The sequence below is a fragment of the Paramisgurnus dabryanus genome, chromosome 10 (assembly GCF_030506205.2).
Source record: "Paramisgurnus dabryanus chromosome 10, PD_genome_1.1, whole genome shotgun sequence".
NCBI classification, from domain to species: domain Eukaryota; kingdom Metazoa; phylum Chordata; class Actinopteri; order Cypriniformes; family Cobitidae; genus Paramisgurnus; species Paramisgurnus dabryanus.
Genome location: NC_133346.1, coordinates 12585355 through 12604920, shown reverse-complemented (window position 1 = coordinate 12604920; position 19566 = coordinate 12585355). Strand labels below are relative to the sequence as shown.

General features: G+C 39.2%; 1 protein-coding gene across 6 annotated transcripts in view; it reads right to left on the bottom strand.

Moving 5' to 3' along the window:
* Window positions 1–19566, bottom strand: part of auts2a (activator of transcription and developmental regulator AUTS2 a) — a 411500-nt gene that overhangs the window by 285745 nt on the left and 106189 nt on the right. For all 6 annotated transcript variants that reach the window (XM_065258438.2, XM_065258467.2, XM_065258447.2 and 3 more), the window contains exon 3: window positions 17166–17390. In XM_065258438.2, the coding sequence (XP_065114510.1) occupies window positions 17166–17390 (225 nt within the window). The remainder of the gene's footprint in view (window positions 1–17165; window positions 17391–19566) is intronic.

The window sequence follows — 19566 nt, the reverse complement described above, 5'->3', positions numbered from 1 at the left end:
CGCGCAAAACGGTGACAAAATAATGCGCTATTTGTCAGCTCAAGGTTGCGTGCTAAAGATGCTGTCATAGTTTGGAATGCAAATGTTGAAAATCGCTCTGAGAAAATCGCTCTGTTACTTTTGTCCCGCATTGCTTTTGCCCCGGATCTCCCCTATAGTCTTAATTTCCTGATTTTTTACAAAAAAAGCCAATGGTGTGATGCATAATTTTGTATTTGGATCTAAAAATGATAAATAAAAGTACAATTCATACAAATAATGACTTAAACGTCTGTTGTGATAGTGGTTCAAATGTCAAGGTGCTATACCTACACAAATGAAAAATGAAATGATAAAACAATTGCAAAAATAGCATCATAATTATAACGCCTTTCTTGCATTGTAATCTAAATTTTCTAAATTCATAATCTTAAAACTGGAGTATAGTCTGTTTGTACGTGTACGCAAACTTGTCGAACACACAGCCTTGCAAAGTTTATTGTACATGTACACAGATGTTTAATGCACGCATATTGCAACAAAATACATCTCCGGGGCTACATACTACATTCTCCTAAGCGTGCATGCGCGACCTACATGTACAATGTACGTAGGGTTTCAAAAATCCGCGTACAGTACACACACACTCTTCTGATTACAAAAATTGCATTGCGCGCACTGAATGCAAACCCTCACGTACGTATAAAAAAATGGACCATACTTCGGCATTCAGCGGATGTCTTCTTTAACATATCGTGACGTATATACAAGTGAAACAGATTCAGAAATGAGAAAAAAGTAGGACGGGACGGAAATGTTGTCTACTGATTGGATCATTGGAAGTTTTCATCTTTTCCATTAGCCCCGCCCTCGCACCATTCCTAGTGACAGAAAGTAAAGAAAGGTTGTTTGAAGGAAGTTAACATTTTTATTTAAGATTATAATGTTTTTAAAAATAAATGTAATTTATGCAAAACACTTCAATATTTCCTAAAAAAAATTACGTGTTTAATTTCAATTACATGATGATGATTTTAAATCGATTTTATCCAATGCAACAATAAAGTTCTACCTTGTTAATATATAGTCAATGATAACACAGCATGGATCAGTTTACTCTCTTATTGAAAAAGCACACAAGATTTGGGGAGCTTTCTGTGCCATATCACATTTGAAATATTGCGAGCGATTCCCCCGGTCTGAAATCTAAAGATAATGTCCTCAGTAAAATCCCTCGGCAGTAAGAAAATATTATCTGAAGCACTTTGTGGTGCTTGATGGCCACAAAGAAAGAGAAATGATCTACTGTGTCTTTTCTTTTGTGTATAAACAACACCCAGACACAAAATTAAATCCATGTTTGTCTCTCTCAGCAGCAAACTACAATTTATGTCCAACAGCTTCATCAATCTGATGGCTGGAGACATCCAACTGCTTCTGAGAAAATAATGCACATTAGAGATCTAGACATGTAGATCTAGAAGACATTTGTTAGACAAGGCAGGCTATGGATATGATATACTACGATAAAACAAAATCAATCTTTATACAATAAGCAAAATGATAAATTATGTGGTGTACATTAAAGATTTATCAATCAAAATGTAAACAATACGCATTGAGAACATTCCACCTCTATAATTGTTTTGCAATAAATATGTCTTGCAGGATATTGTTAATGAATAAATAGCAACCTAGTGTTGTCTAGAGCCAGAATGAATCAGTGTTTCTTTGCAAGCCTCCAAGTAATGACTCCCATATAAAGAGCTTAGCAAAATAATAAAACAAGAGAGAAAGAGATAAAGAGTGGGAGGCTTACATGCGCATGTCTGTGAGGAATTATGTTTAAAACATTATGCAGTACATCAACACCTGACAGCATTTGGCAGATCGTGGTTATAGAGATTAGTCTCAATCTGCCCTCAATATAAACCAACACAATTGTGTGTAATGCTGTCCTGACCTGACTCACAAGCACACATGTGCTTACATCATCACAGGCTTCGGGACATCACACAAACATGTCTGAAACAATAGATTACTTTTGTTCAACAAAACAGATTTTCACACACATAGACAAGTCCTGGCCTTTGAAATTCAATGCCAAGTTGAAAATCTCATCTTGTCTACCATGAAGCATGTTTTGGAGCAGGCCTGATAACAGGCTTTACTCTGATACGGGAGGTGGGAAATACATATAAGCAAAAACTACTACACACACACATACAGAGAGAGAGAGAGAAAGAGAGAGAGAGAGAGAGAGAGAGAGAGACCTATATCAGTGATGTCATTATATAAAAAAGATCACATTCCTCTCCAATTGTTCCAGTCAATTTTATGCTTCAAAAGCAATTTAACCACAAATAAAGAGGTTATATCCAGGAATTACAGTCAAATCATATTCATCTGAAAACTACACTCAGATGAACAAAGGAGGAAATGGTGTTATCTTAGACAATGAGAAGTAAATGAAGAGGACAGGTGGAACAATGCTTGCCATTTTCTTCAAAGTGGTTTTAAACCATGATCGACGCTACCGCTTTCGAAAAACAGACCAAAATGAGACAACAAAGTTATGAGAAAGTTGGTCTTAAAAAAGCATTAAGGGCACATGGACGATAAACACTTAGGGCCCTATTTTAACGAATCCACTTTTGCTAATTTAACGACGGGAAAAATGGTTTGTGCGCCGAGCGCATGGTCGAAAAGGGTTGGTCCTATTTTTTAATGAGTAATGGGAGTATTTTGGGCGTAACGTGCAATAAACCAATGACAGTCTCTGCTGTCATCCCCCTTAAAAACCTGTTGCGCTGGCACTATGTGTAATCCCTACTTAGATGACGGACGTTGTAAACTGAAAAACTAAGAGGGGAAGAAGATCCCCAGTTTAAGATTAATGTTAAATAATTATGTTGTTTTTCACTTGTATTGAAATTGTTATTTTTTATTAAAACCTTTAAAACCCGTTTTCTTTTAGTCATGGAAGTAAAAAGCAGTCTTTTAATTGCTTTAAATGTATGGCTATCCAATATCATCAAAAAATAATTTACAAGTATGAAAGATTAGGTTTGTACTCTAAAAATACTTTATTTGTAACAAACAGGAGATAAAGAATTTACAAACGGCTCTCCGCATCTTTCAGCACTTGGACAGCGTCACAAGTTTTTTTTTAAGCATTACTTAAAAAGTTTCTCATCTCACCATATCCACAGGTACAGATTCATCATATACAATAAATCCGTGAGGTAGCATTTAAAAAACGAAACAAAGAAAACATTTAAAAACAGATGCATTTGTTGAAAGCAAGGCATTTATTTACTTAACAGGCTACAGATGAAGCAGCACTTTGCACCTTCTAACGTCTCATAATCGGTCCTCAGTTATGTCCAAGAGACTCAATAATTATCCTTTACATTCAGTCCTTTAATATTTCATATTTAAAGCGTTTTTGTGCTGCTGCGCATTCATGTATGTGATAAGCAAATCTGCGTTGTCGTCCCGTTTATAGGCGCATATTACTAATGCGCTCTTTAAATAACAAAAAACATATTGCGCCATTGACTTTAGACCAGGTTTTTGTTGGTCAATGGCGTAGTCTATTTTAGTTGCCTCAAAATAGCAACGCGCCAACAATGCGCCTGAACACACCTTGTTTTCAGACCAGAACGCCCATGGGTGCAAAAGGGGGCGTAAATGCATTTGCTATTTAAACAAAGGGCGCTAAACGTGAAAATGTTAATTGCGCAGGGTGGAAACTAGCAAAAGACACTTGTGTCGCCCATTGCGCTGCATTGCGCCGGGTGTAAGATAGAGCCCATATAGTTGAATCGTAGACTGTAAAAAATATGGACGTAGTGTCTTTTTTGATGACAATAGTTGGCAGAGCCTGCCGTCGCCATCTTGGCCGTGTGTCACCCATAGACTGTAAAAACAATGGACGTAGTGTTCGTGATGTCACCCATAGGTTTCTAAAGATTATTTTTGAAGCCTATAGTAGACGATGTCTGCCGACCCATCTTGGCCGCGCGTCATTGATCATCACTCGCGGATATCCGAAAATGGGTAAAGAGGCGGGACGTGGATGAAGCTGAGGTGCCTGGTTGCTGAAACCATGCCCGCCTAGCTCGACTGTAGTGACAGCAGTGGCTGTTCAACCGTCAATCAAGTGGCCACGCCCTTAATTATGCCAAACTTTAAACGAATGAGTAACAAAAAAGTCACCCCCTCACAGTTGTCATGAAGGGCAAAATTAGCAATATAGACTAAAAACTATTTTGTACCAGGCTGTTAACATAATATTTTTTTACTGTAAAGTTGGACATTTTAACATGGTGGTCTATGGGAATTGACTCCCTTTTGGAGCCAGCCTCTAGCGGCCCGTCGATGAATTGCATTTTAAGTCACTTCCGTGTTGGCTTCATCTGAGAAATCGGAAGGTTGCCCTTCGAGTTGAATAGATAGATTAACACTGAATAGATTACCACTGGGATTGGCTTTATGTAAGTACCATATTTTCTGGACTATAAGTCGCACTTTTTTCATAGAATGGCGGGTCCTGGAACTTATGGTCCGGTGCGATTTATACGTCAAAATTATTTCATACGAACCAAGAGAAACCGTTACAGTCTACAGCCGCGAGAGTCCGCTCTATGCTGCTCCTGTATTTATGTAATTCAATGGATTCAGTGATGTGGAATGACTTTGGGACCTTTTTGAACTTGATTTGGTTTGTCGTGTTAATTCACCCTATTCAGCCCCCCATGTATGTTCTGTATGCTACTGTGTATCGTGTAAATAACGGTTTATGTTACTTTAACATGTACGGACACCTATTCAGCCTGCTGTTCTGTGCCTTTCCAGATTAAATGTCTGTTCTTGGGGTTGGATTTTGTGAAATCATTTTCTAAATAAACATGACGTATAGTCCAGTGCAACTTATATATGTTTTTTCCTCTTCAAAACCCATTTTTGATTGATGCGACTTATACTCCAGAGCGACTTATAGTTCGAAAAATACAGTAAATTAACCGTACAAATCAAACTTTTAAATAAATTCACTTGGAAGCCAACATTTTGTTTACATCATAAAACATGTCCAAAGGTTGCAATCAAAACCTGCTTCATTAAGTGTTGTTTTTTTTTTTTTGAAGCAATAAAAATATTTAATGTGTTTCTTTCAATGGATTTTAATAATAGAAGGCAAATATAACGTTTTAAAGCATGTCTTCATAGTCGAGGTACCCTTTAAAAGCAGCTCTAATAACATTTTGCATATTTAATATCCGTATCTCATCCTTAAATGTTTCCAAGATCTGCTACCGAGGAACCAGTTTAGTTGGCCATTTTGTCAAGTGCAGGAGATTATAAAGCACTTTCCAAATACCCACAGGAAGCTATTTACATTTGCTAAGAGTCTCAATAATGGGTAAATGTCATTTGCTTAGTTCACGAGATGGTATGTGACAAAGCAAGATGGTAATTGAGGACCAGTACTTCAGGGGACAGGATGGGCTCGAGTCTGTGTGCTCTGCCTAAAAGGCCACTTAGTTTTTGATGTCCCTTAAGTGGGTTGGTTTGATTGGAGCACAAGAATGCTGCTCTTTAAGTGTCGCAGTGATGTGCGTTTGTGTGTATGTGTGTGCATGCAATTAACACTTGTTTGACGACTACCCTGACAGACAGCCACGGTCCGAGGTATACGAATCCGAACGTGTAAACGTCTCTCCCTTAATTTCAGAGGATGGACTGCTAACCCTCGACATGATTGACGGGCGGCGGGTGGGGTGTCTATTATCCTGTCTTTAGCCCAGTCACCAGCGCAACAATTCTTAACAAGCTTGTCTGTGAGGTTAACGCTTCACCCAATCCTGTCAAGCCGAGACGTTGTAATACATGGCGAGAGGGAAAAACTAATTCCTTCGCTGAGAGAGAGAGAGAGAGAGAGAGAGAGAGAGAGAGAGAGAGAGAGAGAGAGAGAGCAGGAAAAAGGGGACAAATTATAACAGCACAACATCATGGCCTACTCTTGTCAAACAGCATTAAGACTAAAAGGAAAAGGAAATGCTTGAGGGTGACAGGAAGTCATATTACACTTACATTAGCAATATTATCAGTGCCTATTTGTGTGTGTCACATTCCAGTAAATATCACTGTCATAATTTTTTTGTCATAAATAATTTCTGTAATTCTTATGCTGCGTACACACCAAAAGCGAATTCAAGATTTGCGCAAGTAGATTACATACAAAGTCAATGCAAAGACGCAAAAATACACACGAATAGACGCGAACTCGTGCGGAAACATGTGCTATTCGCCTAAAACGCATCTTCACGTAAGTTAAAAGTATTCAACTCAAGCGTAAAAAAAAATTTAATTAAATCCCGCGAGTAATCTAGTGCGAGAAATGTGATGCTTCGCATTGGTGTGTACGCCACATACACAGAGTTAAAAATATTGTTGGATTATTTTTTGTTTAAGCTTTTTATAACTGGGTAAGAGCCCCATCTAGTGGATAATACATATTACCGTTAATACTCGTCAGGGAAGCGTCATTGGAAGGGAAATGTTTGATCTTAATAACGGGGAAAGAGTAAATATTAAAATTAAATATTAAAAGCGACTTCTAGGTCCAGTGTGTCGATTTTTAGCGGCATCTAGTGGTGAGATTGCAAATTGCAACCAACAGCTCAGTCCACAGCTCACCCCTCAATTTCGAAACGCCTAGTAAAGCTACGGTAGCCGCCACAGGACAAACATGCCATTGTCTGTGACAATGTAGGGACGAAACGTGCTCTGTAAAACAGTTTGTCCGTTTAGGGCTACTGTAGAAACATGACGGCGACTTCCATGTATGGTCATAAAAACAATACAGTTGTAAGGTCTTTATACACCACTGATAATATAGTTATGTATATTATATTGCATTTCTGTCAAGAGATCCTTCTGAAGGTTACACATTGCACCTTTAAACTTCACTGAGCATGTTGCAGTGCATTCTGGGATTGTCTTCAATCTGATACGTTTAAGGCTGCCTTAGACTCATTCCAAAAGGTTTCTAAAAACTTAGCAACTGCATGTAAATTGAAGTGTATGTGTAAATATCAGTTTTGCTGTACAGTATGTGTGTGTGTTCGCTTGGGTGTTTATTTATGAATTTGCATTAAAATATTTATGGATTTGGTAAACGCTTGTATCCTTAGAGAGTTGCAGTGCTGTCGTAAACTATATATTTTATTAGTATGTGTGTTTTCTGGAAATCAAACCCTTGACCTTTGTGTTGCTAACGCGATGCTCTACCGACTGAGCTACAAGAACATATTATGTAACAAGAGAAAGAAAGACCCTCGGTCTCACATTGACTGATGTCTCTTACAGCGCTCTACTAGAAATGCTTTGTTCTGGCAACACTGAGACATTTACTGTGAAGCTGAAGTATGTTTCCCTGTGTGTGCCTTTAAGATGTTTGTGGGTTCGAGTGGGCACAAGAACTGACATGAGCAACTCTGTATACAAGCCTCGGGAACACATACACGCGCCTACAGGGCTGTGGGTAAATAAGCGAACATACTGATTAGGACAATAGCGGCCTTGTGTCCTCTTCGGCAGTGTCACACTGTGTACATATCCCCACACAAACAACTGAACACAGCTCCCATAAGCAAGGCCAGAAAGTGTGTGCGTGTGTCTGGCCAGATGGGCTTCCCAGCATGGCACTGCTGTCAGACACATACACACATGCATATTCTGACACAAAAACAACACTTCTCATTCCCACAGCAATACTGGCTCAAAAAGCACACCCACATGACAACTATGCGAACCTCGTCAGAGTCGTGTACTTGTGGATAGTGCACATGCTTCGACATATTGAGCGGTGGCGCTCATGTAACTAATAGGGGTTTAAATCCAGGCTTGTAAAATGTCCTAGTCATTTGCTCTCCTTTCCAGTTACTTGCTGTCATCTATACACTATTTTCATGATAGATAGACAGATAGATACATAGATAGCAGTGTTGTAGTCAAGTCCGAGTCAAGACCAAGACCATAGAGTGAGTGTCGAATGTTGAGTCCGAGTCAAACCCAATACTAGAGATTGAGTGTCAAGTCAAGACCCAGCCCAGATTCCAGCTTTACTATCTGGACTTGGTCTTGATTTGACATTTGATCTCTGGTTTTGGGCTTGACTTGGACTCAAGTTGGACTTGACTACAACAATGATAAATAGATAGACAGACAGATGTACAGATGGATAGATAGATAGACAGACCGACAAGCAGGCAGACAGACAGGCGGATAGATAGATTGACAGATGGACAGACAGATAGGTGAACAGACTGATGAATGACAGGCTGATAGACAGACAGACAAGTGGATAGATAGATAGATAGATTGGTAAGATAGATAGATAGATAGATAGACAGACAGACAGACAGACAGGCAGACAGACAGACAGACAGACAGACAATCAGACAGACAGACAGACAGACAGATAGACAGACAGATAGATAGATAGGCAGATAGACAGACGGATGGATAGATAGATAGATAGATAGATAGATAGATAGATAGATAGATAGATAGATAGATAGATAGATAGATAGACAGACAGACAGACAGACAGACAGACAGACAGACAGACAGACAGACAGATAAATAGATAGGCAGATAGCCAGACGGACGGATAGATAGATAGACAGACAGACAGATGGATGGACTGATAGATGGATGAATAAATGAATGGACAGACAGGTGGAAATATAAATAGATAGATAGACAGACAGACAGGCAGACAGACGGATGGATGGACAGGCAGGCAGAGAGGCGAATAGATAGACAAACAGACAGATGGACAGACGGACGGACAGACATACAGATAGATGGATAGATAGACAGACAGACAAACGGATGGATAGCAGACGGCTGGATGGACAGACAGACAGACAGACAGACAGACAGACAGACAGACAGTCAGGTAGACAGATGGATGGACAAGCAGGCAGACCGGCGGATAGATAGACAGACAGATAGATGGGCAGATAAACAGACAGACAGGCAGAAAGATGGACAGATGGGCAGACAGACAGACATACAGACAGGCAGATGAATAAATGGATGGATAAGAATAGATAGACAGACAGATAGACAGGTGGACTGACAGATAGATAGACAGATAGATAGATAGACAGGTAGACAGACAGACAGACGATGAATGAACAGACAGGTGAATAGATAGATTAGATAGATAGATAGATAGATAGATAGATAGATAGATAGATAGATAGATAGATAGATAGATAGATAGATAGATAGATAGATAGATAGATAGACAGACAGGCAGGTGGACAGGTGGATAGATAGACAGATAGACAGAGGGATAGATGGGCAGACAGACAGACAGACAGACAGACAGATGGATAGATGGGCAGACAGACAGACAGACAGACAGACAGGCAGATGAATAAATTAATAGATAGATGAATAGATATACAGACAGGCAGACAGATAGACAGGTGGACCGACAGACAAACAGATAGATAGACAGAGAGACAGGCAGATGAATAAATGGATAGATAGATCAATAGATATACAAACAGACAGACAGATAGACAGGTGGACCGACAAACAAACAGATACATAGATAGATAGATAGATAGATAGATGGACAGACAGACAGACAGGTGGACGGACTGATGAATGGACAGACAGGTGGATAGATGGGCAGGCAGAAAGACAGATATATGGATAGATAGACAGACAGATGGATGGATAGATTGATGGGCAGACAAATAGACAGATAGACGATGGATAGATAGATGGATGAATAGATGAATAGTTAGAGAGACAGACAGACGGATAGACAGGTGGACAGACAGATAGACAGCATCTCATGAGCAGTTAAACATAACCATACACTACAAAAGAAACACAAATACACAAAATACACAAATTACATTTTGATTCAAAAGTACACAATATACCATTATTCTACCACTGTATAAATAAAAGCTACTATAAAGGCCAAAAAACACCTGACATTTTTTTTAGTTTAGTTAAAATATTAGGTATTGTCATCATACCGCCTGGAAATGTTTCAGTAGCGCAACTGGTAGAGCATTGAATATGTGTTCGATCCCCAAGTAACACACATACAAATAAAACAAAGAATGAATTGAATCACTGTAAGTCACTTTAGATTGAAGTGGCTGCCAAATACATAAATTCAAGTTTGATGTAAAGTTAATTCAATTCAGACCACAAACTAAAGACGGCACCTTTAAAATCCCTCTGACACGAACCATACGCACCCGTCACTACAGAAGAGATGTGACTGCTTACTTAATGAATATTTCTAAACATGCCACATTCAGCAGTCTCTAATTATCACTGGCTGAAGAAAGACAGCCGTTCATATATCTCTGTCATAGACGGCTATAAAGATTTGACAAACAGTTGAAAGCGAAGAGTAGCGCTGAGTGTTTTCTTTTCCCTGACTGCAGGGTCTTATCAGCGGAAGGTAATATGTCAGCTGTCTCAGTTCGCCGCTGTGTTTATATGTTTATATATAGCTGCTGTTTGTGAATCTGGGATTTAGTGCAAAAAGAGAAGTGTGTAGATAACCCCTGGCTGTCTGCCGATGTGTCTAACTTCCTATCCGAGCATGTTTCTGTCTGCCTGCACAGAGGTATAAAAGTGTTTGTACAAACTGGGTTGCTGTCAGTAACGTGCCATAAGCAAGTAACCTGTACACGGACATTTTCACACAAATCATAAATCATCAGTAGATATAGACTGGCAAGACAAACAGTCAGGGATGTCCGAACAAACAGAGCAATCTATTCAAACAAAATGTTACATGTAAGTATTCATACTTTTTTTAAATATCAGGTTATAGATTTGATACTGTGTTGAAAATATTTTTCCTGGCTATGTGAAAATTACTTCTCCGGTTCATATGAGCTCCCCCTCGGGTCGCCCACCAGATTCCCCCCGTTTTGTTTAATTCAGCGGCCATCACACAGGCACTGTAGTGGGCAGCTGTTCAGGTCTCTAAAGAGGGCTGCCAGGGGTCCTGAAGGCAGAACTGTGAACAATATTCTGTGTGACAGCGACATAAAGGTGAGTCAGAGCTGTCAACCAACTTACACTCAGCGGGAAACAGTGGGACCCATCTGCTGTCACACACACGCGCACACACATTCACACACACACACACACACACACACACACACACACACACACACACACACACACACACACACACACACACACACACACACACACACACACACACACACACACACATGTAAACTGACTCTCTCATTTACACACTCACTGGCAAAAACGCAAGCTGGGCTCTTTTGGCCTAGAAAAGGAAGATGAGATTTTAAGTCATGTTCAGTACTTAAATCCTATATAAATGCGGCACCACAGAGTCATTTACTGAAATTATTATAATTATTAAGTGCCTGAAAACGAATGCACAGCCAAGATGTCAATCTGGCCACAATGCTAAAGAAATTCTGATGCCATTAACTAGATGGAAACCCAATGCACTGACTTAGTATAAATGTGTCATATACATCAAAATCTGTGTGCTAGAAATTATTTATATGTTGCCAGGCATGTATGACACACATATGCATATGGACACATGCCCTAGATGCAACATTGCACCCATGCAGCACAACACACACACACAAACACAGAAAAGAAAGGCGAGGAAGAAAAAGGCTGAAATAGTGAAGAAGGGGAATTTAATTCACCACCATCCAGCGTAACTCAAGTTTATGACCATTGCCTCGGTGCTTGATAAAAGCTTAAAGTGTCCCAGCTATCACTTCCCCCGGACTCCCTTATGAGAGATAGATTCCTTTGCCTTTAATTCAGCCACAGGCAGAATACACATGATGAACGAGAGAGGTGCACAGTGTCTCTCTCTCTCTAACAAGGACAAATATTACTTGTACCTGTCTACAGCTTCCACCTATGGAGCAAGTGTCTGTGAGTGCCTATAGGAAAGAAATATCAAATGTCTTTTAATATGTCAATTTTAAGATTTAATGGAGAATGCCTTCCAGAAAATGTTCCTCTTTAAATATATAAACATACAATATATAAAATGAAAGAACAGACCCTCTGCTTTCAATAAAAAAAGTTTCATCCTACCTCAAATACGGGTAGGTTTCTTCAAAAACACCAAATTTTGAGCAAAAAGCTGAGATAATTACATTTTTGAGAAGTCTTTTAAGATTTGAGTTCAGATTTAGAGCGATCCTCAAAACATACACAGAGTTCACGTGAGGCGTTGCTTCCGGATGTATAAGTTGCGGAAGAGTGCCACCTGGTGGATAATAGTGGACTGCCATATATACTCGTCATTGGCAGGGAAGCATTTTTTCTTATTGACGAGTTAACTACCTTGGACAAAATAAGTGTGATTCATCCCTATGTTGTCTTAAACGGCGACAAGTTTTTCCTGAGGCAGCTACCGTAGCTTCTCTTTGCGGTTCAAATTTGAGGTTATATCGCAATCTCATCGTTAGATGTCACTAAAAACCTACACTGGACCTTTAATTTAACCCGTTTACTTTGTGCACAACTAAAACATTAAAGGGACAATAAGTAGGATTTTCTCCCATCTAGTGGTGAAATTTGTTTTTGCATTCAAACGAATAGTGCTCTCTAGCGCCTCGCTTTTCCAAATGCGTGTTGCAACTACGGTAGCCGTTATGTACTCACTGATCTCCTGGTCCGTTTCAGCTGGTTCAAAAGTAGGCTAGTGCTTTTTGTCCCTCTCTGCTATTATAGTTTTTCAGTATGGTGAAATGACATGGAAGCCTTATAGCAGGGGTATCCACTCCTTCTCCTGGAGGGCCGGTGTCTCTGCAGAGTTTTATTCCAACCCTAATCAAACACACCTGATCCAGCTAATCAAGGTCTTACTAGGCAGACTAGATACTTTGAGGCAGGTGTGTTGAGGGAAGTTTTAGCTAAACTCTGCAGGACACAGGCCCTCCAGGACCGACTTTGGACACCCCTGCGTTATAGGACTTACCCGTTCAATGTAAGAAAAGAGAAGAAATTCTAAGCTTACAAAGAAAAGTCAGATCATCAGCAGAAATAGTTTGACACCAATGAGGGCATATTTATAAATAAAGACATTGGTTTTAAAGGTGCAGTGTGTACATTTTTGTGGCATCTAGTGGTGAGGTTGCGCATTGCAATCAACAGCTTAGTCCACTGCTCACCCCTCGCTTTTAAAACGCATAGAGAAGCTACATTAGTCGGCACCGGACAAACATGTCATCGTCGGAGACAACTTAGTTAAAAAATGTGTCCGTTAAGAGCTTCTGTAGAAACATGGCGGCACAAAATGGCGACTTCCATGTAAGGGGACCCTCGGTGTATGTAGATAAAACATCTCATTCTAAGGTAATAAAAACATAACGGTTCATAATGAATGGTCTTTATACACCCCTGATAATATAGTTTTGTATATTATTTTGCATTTCTGTCAAGAGATCCTTTTAAAAATTACACACTGCACCTTTAAAAAAACACTTTGAAAAACTACACATTGTCCCTTTAAAGGTTTTTAGTCAAATTTGGGTTTAATTTGTTTACCTGCAAATAAGAGATTTCAATATCAACTCAAAATTTCTCAACAATTATCTAAAAGATCATGTCTAATCTATGGTCTATTTATATCATATATATTGAAATATTCTTACAATATTTATGTCTCATTTGTATTTATTTCAATTTGTCCAAAGCCATTTTATTAGGAAACTCTGATACTACAGGTACACTGATACTAAAAATCCAACTGTACTGAGAATACCTTTAAATTGCCTGAGCAATGAAAGAGCAACTGCTCCGAGCAATAAGGTTTTCCTCTGGGGGTTTGTGTAAATGTGTTTAAGAGTACAAACCTGTATGTGTGTGTGTTTAATGTAGTGTTAGTGGCCATCTGATTGCCTGCTCTGTAGCTGCAATTCCTCTGTGTAAACATGCCATAAATACTCATTAGTAATAACAAGGGGATGTCACAAACACACACACACACAGAGCAAACAAACAACACCTCGCAGCAACACTAACAAGAGTGACTAATTTAATTAGCACAATAAAACAAGTCCAAAAAAGACAGAGACCGTCCTCTTCTAGATCACGCTAAATGGCAGAATGAATCAGCACTGTCTTTACACATCTAATCTTGTTCTCCCTCTCTCTCTCTCTCTCTCTCTCTCTCCCTCTCTCTGCCATGAGACTTCTGTAAATCTGTCTACACCTCTTTCTTTCACTTTCTGCAAACCAGAAGCGCATCTTTAAAATGTAATGTCATTTATTTTCAATCATAAGTTTACTGACTTTGAATATGAGTATGTTAGCCTTTAGGAGATCTATAAACTAGCCTATAAACTATACCAGTCTCTTACTTCTGCCAATATAGATCTATTATTTTTTATGACATCATTCTGCACTTCAGCACTTCTTATCAGATTCAATGCTGTGAGATAAACTTTTGTATATTTTAAAAGGGGAGGAGCATATATTTCCCGCCTTAACATCCTGTTAAAGTCGAAAGCATTTCAGCACATCGCACACAGCTTTCAAGGCACTTCAGTGGGTCTTTAACTCCTCCTATTAGATCAGACATAAGTCTCGTGTTGCATTAGAGATGGCTAATGATCACCGACAATTACTCCATTTAAACAGGCTCTGGTTTAATTGTGTTCGATTTTTTTCTGTAGAGGGATTGACATTATGCGCAGATTGTGAAAAATAAACACGACTGGAGGTTTGTGCTAATTCAGCATGCAAGATTTAATCAAGATTTAATTTTATAAAAGAAATGCATAAAAAAATGTTGTGACAACACACCACCTCATTGAGAGGTTGTAGATCAAAGGAAAAATCAATGGCAAGAGCCCACAAGAATTATGGGTAATGCAAAGAGACTCTAGACTCAGCAGTTTGTTGTCTCTATCTGTGATAAAACTAGTATGACCTAATAAAATAATGTTGACTCGATTTGTGCTTTTTATATTTGGGATGCACAAACAGCTAATAGCACAAGAAAGTCTGGAGCACCAGATGTATCACATGTTGCAGAATTAAACATTACTTAAAAATAGCTGGGTTTCTATCCAAACGTGAAGGAAATCTTTTTAATAGGGATGCACCGATATATCAGCCGATGATGCTTGCTATGCTTCTCAATGAATTACGGTGAAATGCCGCTACATCCAAAAGCAAGAGGGCGCTCTTATGCAGAAACTCAATATGTGATGTAGACGACGAATCATACACACAAGGGGCCCTTTTTTAACGATCTGAAATGCAAGTGCGAAGCGCAAAGCGCAAGTGAATTTGTGGGCAGATCTTGGGCCCTGTTGCTATTTTCCCGGCGGGAGAAATAACTCTTGCGCCAGGCGCAAATCAATAAGGGGTTGGTCTGAAGTAGGTTCATTATTCATAGGTGTGGTTTGGGCGTAACGTCAAATAAACCAATCAGAACACTATCCAACATTCCCTTTAAACGCAAGGGCGCAAGTTCTATGGCGGGTTGCTATTATTATGACAGATTTACCAGGTGCACGCGAGGAGACCGACGTTCTTGTAAGAGCAGTCAAAGACAGAGAAGTTGTTTTGTATGGGGATGGGAGAAACCCGCCCAAATCAGCGTAGGTTAAACAGGCGTGAGAGGAAATAGCCACAGTCTCATTAGCTGGCATCCCCATCGTTGCGCCAAGCGCTACAATGATGTCAGGAGACGGTCACTGGGGAATCCCAAGCTTGCCAGCATAAATCGGGCACGCTGTGTAACGGGAGGTGGATCTGCCTCTACACAGCACCTGACGCCAGTAGAGGACATCCCTGCGTCCACCCTCACCGCTGAAAGGGTTTGGGGGCTTTGAAATCGGAACCAAGAAACGCAAGCAGTCCAACCCCAAAGTACACTTACAAATCAAGTTCATATACATTGAGGTTTCTTATGAAAACATTTTAATTGTTATTTACATAAAATAAACCTAATACAGCCACACAACAAACTTATGAAAACATTTTAATTGTTATTTGCATGAGAATTTTTTAACACAGCCACACAATAATTAAAAACTATCACCACAATGCTCACCACTATTCCCCTTATCTCATGTGTTAATATTTTTTTATTGTAACAATTTATGATTTGCAAAAATAACTGTTGCATCTGTGTAGATTAGATAAGCAAAGTGTGTGCGCGTTGTGCACGCTATACATTATGGTCAAGCATGCGCCCTTAAAATAGCATAATGAACCACGCGCAACGCGCCACTGACTTTAGACTAGTTTTTTTTGGTCAGTGGCCAAAGGAGAGCGCAAGTTAGTTTGCCGACGTGCGTCTGTGGAGGGAAAAACCAATGAAAATGCAATATACGAATGATACATGCGTCACTGACAAGGTCAATTGCGCTGGGTGCAAGATAGGGCCCAATGTGTTTCTCAATGTCAAGGAAGGATCCTCGAAAGCCAGAATTTCGAGGATGCTACATCATCGGCATCCATCAAAGGACTGTTTCGATGTCGAGGATCCTCGTAATTTCAACCAAGGACTGAGTCCTTCGTTCGAAAATATCCCATATACAGGAAAGGATGCATATGTGTATCCTTCACCCTCTTCGCACTCCCAAATCACCCACAATCCTAAGCTTTCAACACCAAAAGCACACCTTTTCATTGACGCAATGACGTGCACTTGCTTGCCTTTTCCATTTACGTGTTTCCATTAAAGACGAGTCCTGCCAAGGAAGTATCCTTGACATTGAGAAACACCTACAGCTATACACAGCAGCTCCGGGAAATGGCTTAAGGATATATTTATATTGGCGTTATTCAAACCTTTTTAGGTATTTTCATGATAATAAAGAATATGTATAATGATTATGTTTGACAAGTGTTGCTTTTTCAAATGCATGTTATAAAGAGTCAAACTAACAGTGATTTCAGATCGATAAGGACTTACTGATCAAAAGCCGTAGTACATGAAATAGCTGTGAATAATATTGGCTGTGCGATTCAGAATACCTTTTTTAAACTCGAGAGTAACTGAATATTATATGATTATACTGTATATTCAAAAATGTATTTGATGACTGTAATAAAAGTAGAAAATGACTCGGCCATGAATAACATAGACTCACGGGTCTGTGCTTCTTCTGCAGATGTTTTTTCTTCTTGCTGTGTGCATGGGCCAGGCGAGGGTTGTTCTCCTGGTCGGAGTGATGGTGCTGGTGGTTGTTGTTGTGGTTGAGTCTGTCCTTGTGTAGGTCCAAGCTCAGCCCGTTCGGGATTCTGCTGGCTTTCTTCTTGCGCAGAGGTCCTGCCTGGTTCTGTCTCCGCTCGTGTGGCTTCAGAGTCATGTCCTTCTGCCAAACCAAAAGAGACATAGAGAAATGTCAAACATTCTGCATTTAACATTCTGACTTCACAACATGAAATCAATATTACTGGGATTTCTTACAGGTAATTATATTTGTCTTCATAAAAGTCATATTTTGTGATTTATTGTTATCAAATCACCCTACATAATGTGGAAATATAATCTTAATATCTATAACATTTACTCGTGTCATAGATAGAAATCAATGTGAAATCAGTAATTGAAGTTACACTTTAAATGTCCCAACTCTCATAGACTATAAAACTTTAGCCTGGATTTCACAGACGGGGTTCACCATTTCTAAAACAACTTGTCTGATGAATTTAAAATGAGACAATGCAGACAATGACTTCACTTCAAACATTCACCAAAAATATCATATTACTGTTCATGATCCAAGTCTTAGAACAAAAATATCCATTCCTATCCTATATTTTTTCTATCTAAATGATGCCACATTAATATATGTTGACATTAAGCTACATTAATGTATATGAGCTATAAATGTGTTTCTATATAGCTTAGTGGAAAACCATTGCAGTGCAAAAGGCCATGCACAAAGCACATGTGCTAAAAATGTACACCTTTGTAATGCACCTTTGAAAAAAGTCTCTTTGTATAAAAGCATCTGCCAAAGGCATACATGTAAATCTAAACAACATAAAGGCTGTTCCTGCTATAGATCGAAGCATTCTTGTGTTAAAACACATTGCGCATGCAAAAAACAGAACTCTGGTGGGTGTATGCTTGTCTTTCCTCCAGCAAACATTGTTCTGCCAGGTTGCTAAATCTTTACTGTAACACCTCGCAGTAAACGAAAACAAACACGGTGATAAAAAGAACTCTCAAGTACAAAAAAGACAGCTCCTGTCTGAAACAAGTTTCTCATTCACAGAAGACAGGAAAATCAATATTCAATATGATAAAGCTCATCTCTTCAGAGAAGCTCTGTATCTTACATATCTCTGCTCGCAGAACAAATCAATTACATTATTTAACACCGGTCATGGTAAGATAGACACTTATTGAACTGAAAAATAGTCAAGTAAAAAGTAGTGAGACATACAGTAAAGTTCTGAATAGCATTTTAGTTTATGTGTTAGTTTACAGTATGTGCCATATTTCAGTTTGTCTATAACCGATTTACACCCTCCTTTTCGATTTTGGCCGCCGTAATGCTTTGCTGTCATGTCCTCTAGAGTTTTGCACTGTCCTGTCTTTCAACGAAATCCTCTTTGCAATGGCTGTATTACGTTGACAGGACCACAAACCAATCCATGTTAAAACGCTCCACACAAACAGTTAAGATCAGATTGAAATGACCGGGGACTTTGACCTTGCCACACGTTTTCACATACTGGTAGAAACAATGGGGTCAAAAGATGTACCCCAGCTGTTACTGGGGCAGTACTCTTTAAAAAGGTACAGATTTGTATACATTCGGTACCAATATGTACCTTTGAGTTACAAATATGAACTCTTAAGGTCCTAAGTCATACTTGAAAGGGTGCTGCTGCCCCAGTGACAGCTGGTGTACATATTTTGATCATTTATTCTGACAGTGCAGTTGTTAAGGAATAAAACAGACATGTCTATACAGTATGAGAGATTAAATGGTATGAAAATTTTAATTTAAAGGCGGGGTGCATGATCTCTGAAAGCCAATGTTGATATTTGACATCACCCAAACAAACACGCCCCTACCCCAATAGAATCTAGACCTTCTTTTGATAGACCCGCCCCACACATACGCAAGCCAGGCAACGATGTTGGTTAGTAGACACGCCCCTAACTGCTGATTGGCTACAAGTGTGTTTTGGTACTCGGCCCGATTTCCTTTTCCAAAGTGTTTTTTCAAAATTCATGCACACCGCCTTTAAGGTTAAATTGACCAAAATCAGCACTATTATCAATATTATCATGGTTTTGTGACCAATATATAGAAATGTAAAAAAAGTACTTGTGCTGACAAATTTAAAATTGATTTTACATGTTAGTGCACTTTTGTTTGCATAAAAATCAAATAAATAACATTAAAATGAATGACATTTGTGGTCGTGAGGTAAATAAGTGAGTAAATAATATTTTTATATAAACACAGGAAAAATCAGCAAGTCTGTCTGCGTATGTTGTGAGAAACTGGGTGTACTTTATGACCCAGG